Raw genomic sequence first — 13,484 nt, forward strand, 5'->3', positions numbered from 1 at the left:
TCATTAAGTAGTGGTGTGTGTCACAATCTCAGTATGTACAATTCACGAGGATTAGCTTCCCTGTCATAGCTAGTGGCTTTCTCTCAGGAGTTAAGAAAGCTGCTAAGCATGCTCAGTATGGAATCTTATTTCCATAAGATTCTGGGTACCTGCTGTTTCGTACCCACTTCTTTTGGCATCAGTTCAGGGAGGTCATTCCTTCTTCTTGGCACTAAATAATATATCCATCCAAAGTCTTACCTATGTTTTTATGGTTCACTTCAGGAACTTCAGTCCTCTCATAAGAAAAGCTAGCAAGGAAATAAAACCACCAAAAAACCCATGCTACAATGATGCACTGAATTGTAGATAGTTTTTTCTTGCCAGAGAAATTCTTTTGAATACTAGAAAATTATATGATGCAGGACTCATCATTTCACCATTTGTCTCTGATAAATAGAAAGCTTGGAGAAGTCTTTGAAACAAAGCCTGAATTAAAGATTTGTTTACAACTGTGAGCCTGCTTTCAATCTTTAAATATGTAATTGACTATGATATTCTGCTTTGTTATTTAATAGAATTACAGTTTAGCATCTTCTTCATCAGGCTTTTTCTTTGTTCTTCAAAGTAACATAGCACAAAGAGAGTACATGAATTTGCCTGTAACCTATCAGAAGTTTCTGGTTTAAGGTAATGAAGAGGGACAGGCCTGTGTGAGTAGTAATAATGGGATATCGGTACAGCTCCTTGACTCCCACTAGTGCTAATGACCAGTATGTGCCCACACCACTTAGGCAACAAATGCTGTTATTTTCCTCATTATAAAGAGAGCAGTAATACTTTCGGATACCTTGAAGCACACACCGTATCTTCTCTTTGGGTTTTGGTTTTTGTTCAGAATGACCCTCTGTTTCTGTTATCCATTAATGTAATACTTCCCCAAGGAGAGGCAAATGGCCTTTAACATAAGAAAGGTGATCAGCACCATCTCTCCTTGAGAGTTCAGCATTAGAAAGGGAGAAACTGCTGCTGCTGAGGTTAAGCAGACAGAGGTGACTTGATGAGCTGGAGCCAGATCCTGAGGCTGTGTTGTGAGGAGGGTTTTTGTAAAGCTGGATTGGTACAGATTAGAACTAGCATAACTAATTGGTAGATAATGTGGAGAAGTGTTTGGGGACTTGTGATTAAAGTGAAAAAGAGAGACTGAGCAGCAGTCATAAACATACAGCTTATTAGGAGTGTTTTTCCAGGCTGCAAGCTGGTTATTTTCACCAAGTTGTTGAAAACATAGAGGAAACCCAAGATGCTATCCAGACAGTGGGAAGAGGAATTAGTAACAGTATGAATGAAAGAGTAGTAGAGAGGAGGAAATGGCTGTATTTTTCAGCACAAAAAGAACTGGACCTAAAAAACAGAAGGAAAAGGGGAAAAAAAAAGACAATCATGACATACGTTATTCAGTAAATGTAGGCTTTCTTGTCAGAAGACAGCTGGCTTCTGTTCCATGAAGCTGTTTCTCAGTCAAGTGGTTTTGTCAAGTATTGCTTTAGTAAAGAACAGAATTGAAAATGTATTGATCTATTAAAATGTTCAAATATTTTCCATTCCTCAGGTAGGTTTATATTTGGTGCAGAGATATTTTAGTACCTAAAGGGTATGTTTTCCACTAGAAACTGTAATATTTAGTCTAAAACCACTTCTTTGAAAGGGTTTATTTATTTTATCTTAAGAAATGTAATACTTATGTATTATATTAGGGATTATTTTTATAGAGGAAGTGATAACATTTTTTCCCCTTCCAGGAAAAGCTTTCCTATTAAGTACTGGTGAATTAAACTGAAGATGACAAATCTGAATGCCCTAAGTAGTATGACTCTTGTCTTACTTGACATTGCTTTCAGAATTGCAAAGAGCTGAAGGAGGTCAATGCCTTTACAGGTGCTTCTGGAAATGTTTGAAACTTGTTTTAAAATATTTTAGAATGTTTCAAAACTGTAGATGTTTTAAAATTCATGTTTTAAATAGTTCAAGAATACAGAAACTTTTTGTTCAATGTATATATAGCAGGTCTCATGGCTTCCAGTCCCAAACACAAAAAAAAAATCCCATGATGTATAAAGGGGTGCTTCACCTCCCTCTTTAGAGCAAGATTCTTTGGGCTGTATAAAGAGGACTGTGGAATTCTTCTGATACGTCTGAGCCTAGGGGAAAAATCTGTATGAAATCCAATTCTTCTTTATGCATTCTATGTCTCATTTCTGTAAGATGCACATCTAATATGCTCTTCTGCCTTCTCTTTCTTCTTCTTCCTTCTTATCTGTATATTTTTCAATTTTTTGTTTGCCTTACTTTATTGTTGCTGTTTCTTAGTGGAGACCACTTGAAATTTTAGAAGGCTTTGAGGGACTGTGGGGTGTTTTCTCTTATAGAGTCAAGTTTCCTGAAGCATCCAGACTTTGAAATGTCCCATGGCTTGACATTTTGTCAAACAACCTCTTCAAAGAGAGTTTAGAAAATAAAAGTTAAATTTTCTGCTGTTTTTTCCAGTGGTAAGGGTTTGTAGGTATTGGTTTTTCTGTTGTAAGGAATATTAAGCACCCCTTTTGCCAGTCTGGTGTTCCACGTAAACAAACTTCTCTGTGTTAAGTTTGAATGTTCTGTCTGTCCACCCACTACTCTTAGCTTCTGAAGCTTAGACAACTTCATCTGAATCTGATTCAAAGTGGATTAAATTCATGCAAGCTTCATGATAATAAGCAGTTGGGTGGAGGAAAAAGACTTGAATCCTTAAATGCTATGAACAGATGCACTGAGACACTGGGGGTATCCCCATGGGAAAGAAAATTTGACTATGATTGAAGCAACATGTAATCGCGGCTTAAAGAAAAACAAAGCTTTCCCAGTTCTCTAGTGATGGAATTATTTTTGCTTCTTTTTTCTTTTCTTAATTAAGAACCAAGATCAAATAGAACATTTCAGCCAGAGGAGGGCAACAGCATAGTTGAGCATGCTCCTTGTGGCTGTTCATTACTGAATGAGAGAAAGTACCTGTGCTATTCTTTTTTGCTTGGCTGTTCTTTTTCAACCTAAGAATTAAGGATGAGAACTGAGTGCACTGTGAAACGATATTAAAATATAGTTCCTCTGAATTGTTCTTTCTGAAACCCTGTGTATATGGGGGTTTCACTTTTTCTCTCCCATGCCACCCCCAATTTGCCTTACTAGTCTCATTAAAACAGGCAATAAATGCAACTATGATGATGCTATTGCAGAAATTTGAATTTCAGTTACCAGCTGCTGACAGCATGTGTATTGCTGTTAAGAGATTAGTTACAAGATTTTTGGTTTTACTCTTTTATGCTGCTCAATAGAATTCAAGTTACACATGTGAGAATAGTGCTAAGTCACCAGGACCTGGGTCATCCTGGTGCAAGAGAAATAGTCTTTCTTTTGAAAAGGTGTCTAGTGCATTATATAATAAAAGGAATATTGTAATGTCGTGAATGTAAAGCTCTGCTCCAGTATGATATTGATTCATTATTGTCGAGAATTTGAATCTCAACTTTGCATGCTAGTTTTGCCCTTTCTGAAGTTCTATCCCATCTGAAATATACTTAAAGTAGTGCAAAGGGAGGGGGAAATTAGTCATGTCTGGACTAATGGCTGTAACCATGCTTTCATACCAAGTTGTAATCCAGAATTTTTGCTTATCATTTTGTCTGTAAATAGGTAAGAACTTTTAAAATATATATCTCTGCACAACTGACAGTTGAGTTTTCAAGGCAGCCTGGAGCCTAGTTTCTGGCAGCTATTGAGGACATGAGATAATGGACATCCGATTCCATTAAAACACCTTTGAGAGTTTTGGCTTTGTGGACTAAGTGTATTATGGAATAAGGTTTCTGTGTAGATACATTTGCATTATTTCTGAAAAGCAGAGAACAAAAAAATTGATCTATGAATAAAGTAGTAGAGTGCACCTGCTCTGTAAACATCACTTCCTTGCATAGGTGTACTTATTACAATACAACCTCGTTCTCCCACTTTTCCTTCTGTACTTTTGGCTTCAAGTGATCTGTGTCTGCATGGAAAAGTCCAATGTTACTAATGTTACAATGTGCCTAATTGCTTACTCTTTTTTTCCCCTATTTTGAATTACGAAATGCTGCCAAAATTTACACCATGTGTAATGTGGAAGTAATATGCTTTGAGATTAATGAAATTATGTGACATTTACTGTGACATAGTTTCATTCTTTAAATAAGTATTGAAGTTCAGAAATAGCATTACTTTCTGATAAAACTTCAGTAAATGCAAAAGTAAAATCTGAGGTTTCCATACATTAGTCAAATAGGAGCTTCCAGTTATCTTGCCATTGCCAAAACATCTATATTTTTTTATTTACATTCCTTTTTTTTTAAAGTATTTCAAGATTTTTATGTTTAATAGAGAAACAATTTTAAATTTTCAGCTATGACTGGGCTCTTTGGATTTTTGGTTGATTGTAGTCTCTCTTCTCTTTGCAGTAAAGGGTTACCTTCGAGTTCAACGTTCACTTTGGGAGACAGTGCCATCTATTTGACTTCAGAACAGAGCACGTTGGAAACGGAAAATGATAATGCTTCAGTTTTGGATGTCTACTTAGTAAGTTGCCAAACTGTTTCTGATGGGCTTTTTCACCTGTAATTCCTTTGACTCAGGCTCAGTAAGTGACTAAAATACCTGCTTAACTTCAAGATCGAGAAGTTTATTGAGGTATTTTTCGTATGAAACATGCATAAGTTTGCATAAGCAAATCCCTAAAGAATCTATATGCCTATTAACTATTGCATTAATAAAGAAGTAGAACAAACCACCTTTCAGTTTTCCTCTAATGGTAGGGGGTCTTTTCTGTTATTTGTTTTCCACTGGAGGAAAAAAACCCAAAACAACAACAACATCTTTCCTCTTCATGTAGAGTACTCCACAATGTAGAAATTAAATTTTCTCAGAGTGGAAAGTTCTGTGCTTATGTCGGTGATTTTGAAGCCAGTGAAGTAGATCTCAGTGTGAAGTATGTTAATGGCCCCTTTCCTGCTTTGAAGGGTTGTCCAGTTGTGATGGCTGATAAAAATGTATCTTTTCTTCACTGTTTCGGTTCCTAGTGAGTAATTTATCTGACTGCTGAAAGATAAGCTCAAGTCTGTCTTTTGTTGTCTTCATGTCACCTGGGTTTCAGAAGTTCTCTTGGTATCTACAGCTCCCATTCCACAGACATAAAGGCTGTAGGCACCCAATTCCAGTTCCAGTTGAGTGAATTTTTGTGCATCTAATTGTTTTAGGCTCTTCTGAAATTGTCAGTATAAATGCAGGAGGCAGGTATGTTAAGCTTGGTATTTTTTCCAAAGGCTTATTTTCATAAAACATAAACAATTCTGAAATTATTCTGGTAATATTTCCCCTTGACTTTCATGGCAAGAATTGTACCAGAAATGAAGAATCAAAAGAGGGAAATCTGTTCATGTTTCTAATAAATGTTTCAGAGAGACATGGTTGTTTCCTTTCTAGATTAAGTTTATTGCATTCTTTATTTTTCTTATCCCCAGAGTTACCTGATTTTTGTCTTAAGAAATCCAGAATATCTTAGAATCATAAATCAACTCAGGTTGAGGGGGCCTCAAGAGATCATCCAGTCCAACATTTTGAGGAAAAGGGAGCCTAGATAACTTTATCTAACACCCTTTTCCACCACAGTTTAAAAACCTCCAGCAATGGGAACTCTGCCACATCCCTGAAAAAGTTGTTCCAGTGATTGACTATTTGTTCAGAAAAAAAATTTCTTGTGTTGAGATAAAACAGGTTTGTGTCTGATCTTACATCGAGATGAAATATGTTTGTCACATTCTCTTTTTCTGTAGGCTGTGCCTCTGATGTTTTTTTTCCTTCTTATTAACCAGCAACACATAAGTATGTATAGTACCCAGTTAATAGCTACTAATTTAATAGTCCAGCACACTTAGGGGAGTTGTTGTCTGTCCTACTTCCACTGACGCAAAACAGTAGCAAGTACCAGTGGCCAATTAGATGTAGAATTGACTTGGTTATCTGTGACCACAAGCAGCCCATTAAATCAATCTGTTGCTGTAGGACTTGTGTTAGTTTGGCTCATTGCTAATCCAATGTTGACCTGAATCATCTGTTCAACATCATAAAGTTCAACAAAGAGGGACTCAGAAATCCTGAAATGTTACAGGAAGTAGACAAATTACTAATTACACACAACCTAACCTTGCTAGCAGATTAGCTGACTTAATTAATTGTGCTTTTAACTAACTAATTTGAGAGTAGGACCCAGAGCTGTGATACGTGAATGCTCATAAGCAAAGCATGGATGAGCATATATGTGTACTAGAGTAGGGGGCAATGCTTCCCAACCCTTTGCAAAGGAAGAATCCTAAGTCCAACCACCTCAAGTACATGTATACCAAAGCATGAATTCAGGACAACAAGAAGAGGAACTGCAGATCCATGCCTAGTCTGAGAGTTATGATGTGGGAAGCTTGGTGGGAAGATTCACTTCTTGGTTGGAAGATCTCAACAGATGTCTACAAACTCTTGTAAAGATAGAAAGATACAGTGAAGCTGCACTTCATAAAAAAAAAAAAAGAGAAATCTGAGTGGATGAAGGCAAGCTTTGGAGACCAAAAAATATCTATCAAATGTCTTAGGATCAAGATTAGATGATTCATCACCAAGGAGGATCTTCTTTTATGTGTATGTTCCTGGCCTTCACACCAGGATGACAAGGCTGACGAAAACTTACTTTGGCTCTTCAAGCAAGTATCGAGCCAAAAGAACCTGGCTGTCATGGGTGACTTCAATTACCCAGGCATTTGTTGGGAGAATAGTACAGCAATGCACAAGTTGTCCATGAATTCTTGGAATACATGAGGGCTTCCATCCTGCTAAATGTGCTGGTCATGTTGACTAGGAACAATGCATTGCTAGATTTACTGCTCACAAACTGAAAAGACAATGTAACTTCAAATGATAGCCTTGAATGCAGCAATCACAACAACACTGTGGGTTTAAGATCCTGCTGAGCATACTAAAAACCAGTATTAGGACAAAGACCCTGGATTTTAGACAAGCCAGCTTCAGTACACTCAGAGCCTAGATGCGAGGGATTTTATAGGCAGCATGCGTGGAGAGCAAACCAGCATGTGAGTGCTAGGAGCTTTTAAATAACATCCTGCTGGAAGTACAATAACAGTCCATTTCCTACAAAGGGAAAGGAAGAAGGCAGAACAAGTGACTTCCTAGGCTTAACAATGAGCTTTTGAGTGTTGTTAAAAGCAAAAAAGCAGCACACCCTCCATGGAAAAGTGATCAGATACCCACTGGGGACTACAAGATTCTTGCAAGGGCATGTAAGGTTGCACACATGAAGGTCAAGGCTCAGCTAGCTCTGGAACTGGGCAGAGACAGCAAGGAGAAGAAATGGCTGATCAGATACATACGCAGTTAAGCAGAAGCCCAGGGAAGACACAGACCCATTACTAGACAGGGCAGGGAAAAAGTTACTGATAATGTTGGCAAGACACAGGTTCTTAATACCTCCTTCCTCCTGATCAGTGTTTTACTGAGGCTGGCATGTTGTAACATGGGCCCCATGTTGTAACATCTCCATGAATGATCTGGATGATGGGATCAAAAGCACCCTCCCCACGTTTGCTGTGTCACTGAACTGGGTGTTGAGGTGGACACATTGCCAGGGAGAGCCACCTTTCAGAGACACGAACAGGCTGGAAGACTGGGTCACAAGAACTGTGTAAAGTTCAACCAGGAGAAGTGCAGAGCCCTGCACCTGGAATGACATCACCGAAGAGCCCAGCCAGGCTACGATGTGAGCTGTGGAACAGCTTTGCCAAGAGGAGCCCGGGGTCCCAGTGGACAGCACACAGACACCAGGCCAGCAGTGCACTGCCGCAGCTACCGAGGCAAAGTGCTGAGCTGCAGCCATGGGGGCACTGCTAACAGAGAGAGATGTGATCCTCCCACTTCACCAGCGCTTGTCAGACTGCACATGGAGTGGTGTGTCCAGCTCTGGCCCCCACAATTGCAAAACAGATATGGACAGACTGAAGAGGGGTCAAAGGAGTGCTATGAAGATGGTCAAAGATGGGGAGAACCTGTCATTTGAGGAAAGACTGTAAAAGTTAGGTGTTTTCAGTCCACAGAATATTCAGGAGGGACCTCAACACAGTTTTCCAAAACTTAAAGCATGACTACAGAGAGGATTGAGATCCTCCTTTTCTCTAGGGGCAGTGGATACAAGTTGTAGTGAGGGAGGTTTCCTCTCTATGTAAGAAATAAACTGTTTTTATAATGAGAATTATTTACAATGAGCATGATTTTATAATGATGAATGATTCACTGGAACAACCTCCCCAAGGATGTGGTAAAGTACCCATCACAGGAGGTTTTCAAGATGCAGCTGGACAGTGATGCTTGGTAATCTCATCTAGGCTCCCTTTCCTGCAAAGGGTTGAATTAGACAGCTTCTTATGGTCCCTTCAGCCTGGGCTGTTCTTTGGTTCTCTTGGCTCCATTTATACAGTGAAACCATTTCTTCTTGATAGCTTTTGAATTTAGTTTATAAAGCAACAGTCTTATTTAACAGTAATACTGTGAAGCACTGTGAAGTACTTCTTTTTAGGTTTGAAGTCTGTAGGGTAGATGGTAGAATGCTCTGAAAATCCACCTTAGTCCAGTGTCACTATGGAGAGCCATAAAGTGATAATTCCACTTAGAAAGTAAGGAATAACTTAAAAGTCACTTACTCCTTCTGTTCTGCAGTGAAGTCTTAAATTGTTTGATTGAGCTTTCTGTCACTGAAAAAGCAACATGTGCAATTATAAACTATCCTACTGTGTTTTCTTAGCATTCCCATGAAATTATTTATAAAGATAGCTGATATAATATACTACAATATCAGTAAAATCAGAGTAGTAAGGCTTAGGTATTTAACTGATTTACTTCAAGTAGGCTTGATTTCCACTACACTTCCAACAGAAAAAGGACATGAGTGTAAATAGCAGTGACAAACTTTAAAGTTTGTTCCATTGTGATGCTGTATATTTTAAGTCACCTGGTAGTAAATATGGGATTTAAATAAATAAATATATGTCCTGTCTATTGGATTTTAAATAAATATATGCCCTGCCTATAGGATTTCATTAATGAATTATTTTTTGCTTACAGAATACTTCTGTATATTTAACTACAATGAAATATTCCTGGGTAGCACAGAAATATTCACATGGAAATACAGCATTGCCTCCCGTTGTTAAAGGAAAGGTTCATAAAATTTATATATAATTTAAAAGTCACTGCTACTGAAGATATGGATTGATAAGGGCTTCAGTAAAATAAAATAATGGAATAACTGTAGTGATGAGCAAGCCCAGTGTATTTAGAGCCTGGTTAATGTAGCTATGATTTGTGTCAGACGAATTGCATAGATTATACTATTACATTTAAAATTACTTGTGGTTATTTCCAAATGCCAATCTTATTATAGGAATTTGAGGTCTTAAAATAATACTGAAGATTAATTTTGTATTTCAAAGCTGCTGTAGATGCATAGGTAAGCAGATTTACAAATACTGGCCTATAAAATGCCTGTTTAGAAACTGTCAAAGCTTTCTGACTCTTGTTACTCTTCAGTACTCCTTTTCTTCTGTACTCTCTCCCATAATTTCAATTAAATTCTAATCATGGTGCAGTTTTCTTCAGGATGCTGTTGTGGAATAATAACAAGTGCAGCTGAAATTAAAGCAATTCCCAGGCAGAATACATGTAAAAACAAGCTAAAAGTTGTACAGTCACACTGCACAGCATACCTCAAATTTGGTATGTTGCTCTTTTTATGGAAGCTTCAGTTTCTCTGTCTCACCATTTCCTCTGAAGATACTGGTGGAAAACATGATAGAACCAAAATTCTGGGAGAAAGGAATTAAGACCTCCTCCATTATAGGCATCTTTTCTTTTCCCTGAGAGCATAATAAGCCTTAAAATACTATGTGCACATGGTAGAACCAATCAAGCACTCTCCTCAAAATAGAATCTTGTTTAAGGCTGAAAGGGGAAAACCAACTTGCTTTAGGCACTAAGGTTAACTGCTCTTTTCCTCTGTTATCTCTGTTTTCCCTGTATCCATCCATGCATGATCTCAAAAAGGAGAGGAAAAAAAAGGCCTATGTCTCTCATAAAACTGAAACCTGGTCAGAAGTGAAAAACAAACGAGCACTTGAACATAGTTTGGCAGAGGTGTTCTTGCAGAAGAAACATTATGTAAGAAGGAACATTTCAGTCACCCTTGCATGAAAATCAGACATAGGAATTAGGTGCTTGATTAGATTAAAAAGGTACCAATTGAAATGACAAGCAATACATTGGCTTAGTAAGCCAAGTGCTAAAATGCCAGCACATATTATCACTGAACTACATGTTCTCATGCCTGGGGCTTTTAAAACACTGTAAGAGGAAATCAATCAGCTCAAAAACATATGCATGGAAAGGGAACAGGAGCACAAAAATGCTCCAAGACAAAAAGCCTCAAGTAGGTTCAAACATTGTAAATCCACTGTATATACAGTGTGAGACATCTCAGGCAGCAACTATAGGAATGAATCCTGTAGTGTCATTTGTGCATTATTTATCATTTTGGACCAAATTGCTACAGCCAAACTGAGTTTTTATTTAAAAAAAAAAAAAATCCTTTGTCTGTAATCAATGTAACCACAAAAGTTGTGCAGTGGATACAATGTTGCCTATAGGATCGTGTTCTGCACCTTGAAATAGATGGATTTCTTTCCAGAATAGTATCACAGGACTGGACTGTACCTGACATAAATATGAACATCTGAAAATCTCTTCTCCTTAAAATGGCATTAGTACCATCAATAGTATTTCTGTGATTGACTCATACAGTTAGCAGTTGCTAAAAGTTCCTGTCCAGGTCTCTTTTCTCCAACTCTGTTATGCAAATTTTATTGGAATTTTTCACTGAAATGCTTTGGAAGGGTCAGAGGAAAGGAAACAAGAACAAAAGCTAATCATAGTTCCATTGTATAATTAGTGGAATAGCATAAAACCAGCATCAGCAATACCGATAGCCGTGTTAGTGGAAAGCAGTAAAAAGTCCAGTGAGTCAGAAGTTGTGCGGAGTGATCACTATATTTGTCAGAAATGGATATGCAGTTATTCATATCTGAGCTTTCAGACAGAAACAAGATGGTGCTACTGCAAATTTTGATTAATTTGTCTTGGCTTCATATAACATTATTTTGTTTATTGGTACTAGCATTTTTCAACTTTTTTTGCCAAACTGATTCTAAAACAAAATAATTTAATTACAAGTCCTTGCTAGCTTTACATTATATTAGTTTTAGAATACCACTTTCTTTAATTTTACTCACTTGTCCAACAGTTTCACTTCACGTATTAAATGGTTCTGCATTTTCTAAGTACTTAACTGCCTTAGCACATTCAGGCGTGAATACGACAGTCAACTTTACTTGCCAGACCACAGTTCCTGAGAGAGAGAGAGAGGACAGCCCCTGAGAAATTGGCACTATGCTCAATGGCATCAGTGATTATGAACACCCTAACACCGGTGCTCAATACAGTAGGAAGTTTAAAGGTTGTCACAGAACAATGGTTAAAGGGCTAGTGCTAAAAGTCATAACAAAAATATTAATTTAAATCTACTGGTTACTTTTTAAGATAAGCTTAAGAAATGCCTTCAGATATTTTTTGTTCATAATCAAGATTAGACTGTTGTCAGACTGTTTAAAGGTTAGTTAAGTGCTTGTATCAAAAAGCACAATGTAAAGGTGACCTTAAAAAACTGTTTAATGAATGGAGCCTTACACCTTTGTAATGTTTTTTGATAAGATTTTAGAGAAAGGTCATTACAGACCCCTTTGTTTTGGTTTTGTGTCTTGCTCCATTTTGGATATATTAGCTGAGATGCATTCAATTTACTGAAATATATTCTTCAGCTGTCAGTTTATCCTTAGTTTGAGTTGTAATAATAAGATGTTCAGCAAAGAACAGTTTCTTTTCAATTCATCCCTAACTCTACAGGGATGCCAAGAAGTGATCAACCATTTCTATTCCATAAAGGTAGTGTAGAAAACTCTAATCCATTAACATTATTAAGGTGTTGTTTGGGGTTTTATGTGAAATAGAATAAATGGAATGATTGCTACAACATTGACTAGAACATTAATTGTGCCGGAAAGTTTTTTGATAGGTATGATTTTTCATCTGGGGAAAGAGTATCATGTGGAAGTTGACAGCACTTTTATTCATGATGTATGAAGACTGCCACTTTTAAGTAGTAAATGTCACTGTTCTGCAAGATAAAAATAAGCTGTTGTGAATTGCTGAGTGCTCTCAGATTGTTCTGTCCTCTCTGACATCCAGAGTGTTCAGCATTTTGCAGCAGCAAGTAGTTCTAATTCACATAATACAAGTGTACGGCAATGCTTGCAAAACCCATAGGGGTTAGCTGCTGTACAAAAAAAGAGACCCAATGTTTTTGGATCAGTGAGACCCAAAAGAGATCCAGTGCCTTTGATTAGGGATCAAGGTCATAAGAGAATCACTGCCAAATTGTACTGCAGCCTGTTTAGGGGAAGAAAGATGCTACCTGTTTATAATTCTGTAAGAAAATAAGTAAACACAACTCTTAACTTGTCATTTCTTTATTTCCAGTAACAAATAATACATGAAGAGTAAAACTAAGAGGAGTGACCATGGTCAATGAAAAGCACTTTCTGCACTCCTCGTTTAAGAAGAAGAAATTTGCTGAGCCTAACAGACAAAGAGTAATAATCAACTGAGCTTATTCTTAGAAGTGCCAGGATCTTTGAACCATAGAGGGGATTGATGGACTTGACAAAAACGAAACATTCCACACTCTGCTGTCATCTGCTGTTGCTTGCTCAACTGTGAAGAGCTCTGTATTCCGGCTGCTTTCTACAATATTGCCAATCACCTTTTTTGGACTTCAAAGTGATATTTTCTTATCAGTTCTCTAGTGATTTCATTTGCATGCATTCTGTAACTATGCACAAGCAAAATCTATTACCTGCTTTACCTATTTAAAAATAAGCACAGTGGTGTATAAAATCAATTTCATTTTTTTTTACCCCCGCAGTCCTAATTGCTTAGGTCCACATCAGTGGAAATTGGAACTGATGTTGTACAAGGGTTAGGGCAAATGTCTACACATACCATATGAAAATGAGCCTCTAAAGATACTTTCACTGTTAGTAAAAAGGAGATAAAAATGTTATTTATAACAAGGCCTTATGTTGTGTACATATATTGTCCTTGAAATATTTTTGATTTTGCTTTATTTCTTGTAAAAGAGAAATTCTATAACTTATTTAGAAAATACTACTGTAAACTATAGTTTTATTGATGAATAAAAGATTTTATTCTGAAGGCTA

The 13,484-nt window shown here is 37.3% G+C and overlaps 1 protein-coding gene across 8 annotated transcripts in view; it reads left to right on the forward strand.

Moving 5' to 3' along the window:
• PIP5K1B (phosphatidylinositol-4-phosphate 5-kinase type 1 beta) overlaps positions 1-13,484 on the forward strand; it is a 93,973-nt gene extending 80,489 nt beyond the window's left edge. For all 8 annotated transcript variants that reach the window (XM_032095643.1, XM_032095650.1, XM_032095646.1 and 5 more), the window contains 2 exons: positions 4,506-4,623; positions 12,745-13,484. In XM_032095643.1, coding sequence (XP_031951534.1) covers positions 4,506-4,623; positions 12,745-12,747 — 121 coding nt within the window. In that variant the 3' untranslated portion in view covers positions 12,748-13,484. The remainder of the gene's footprint in view (positions 1-4,505; positions 4,624-12,744) is intronic.

This window comes from Corvus moneduloides, chromosome Z (genome assembly GCF_009650955.1).
Source record: "Corvus moneduloides isolate bCorMon1 chromosome Z, bCorMon1.pri, whole genome shotgun sequence".
Lineage (NCBI taxonomy): Eukaryota > Metazoa > Chordata > Aves > Passeriformes > Corvidae > Corvus > Corvus moneduloides.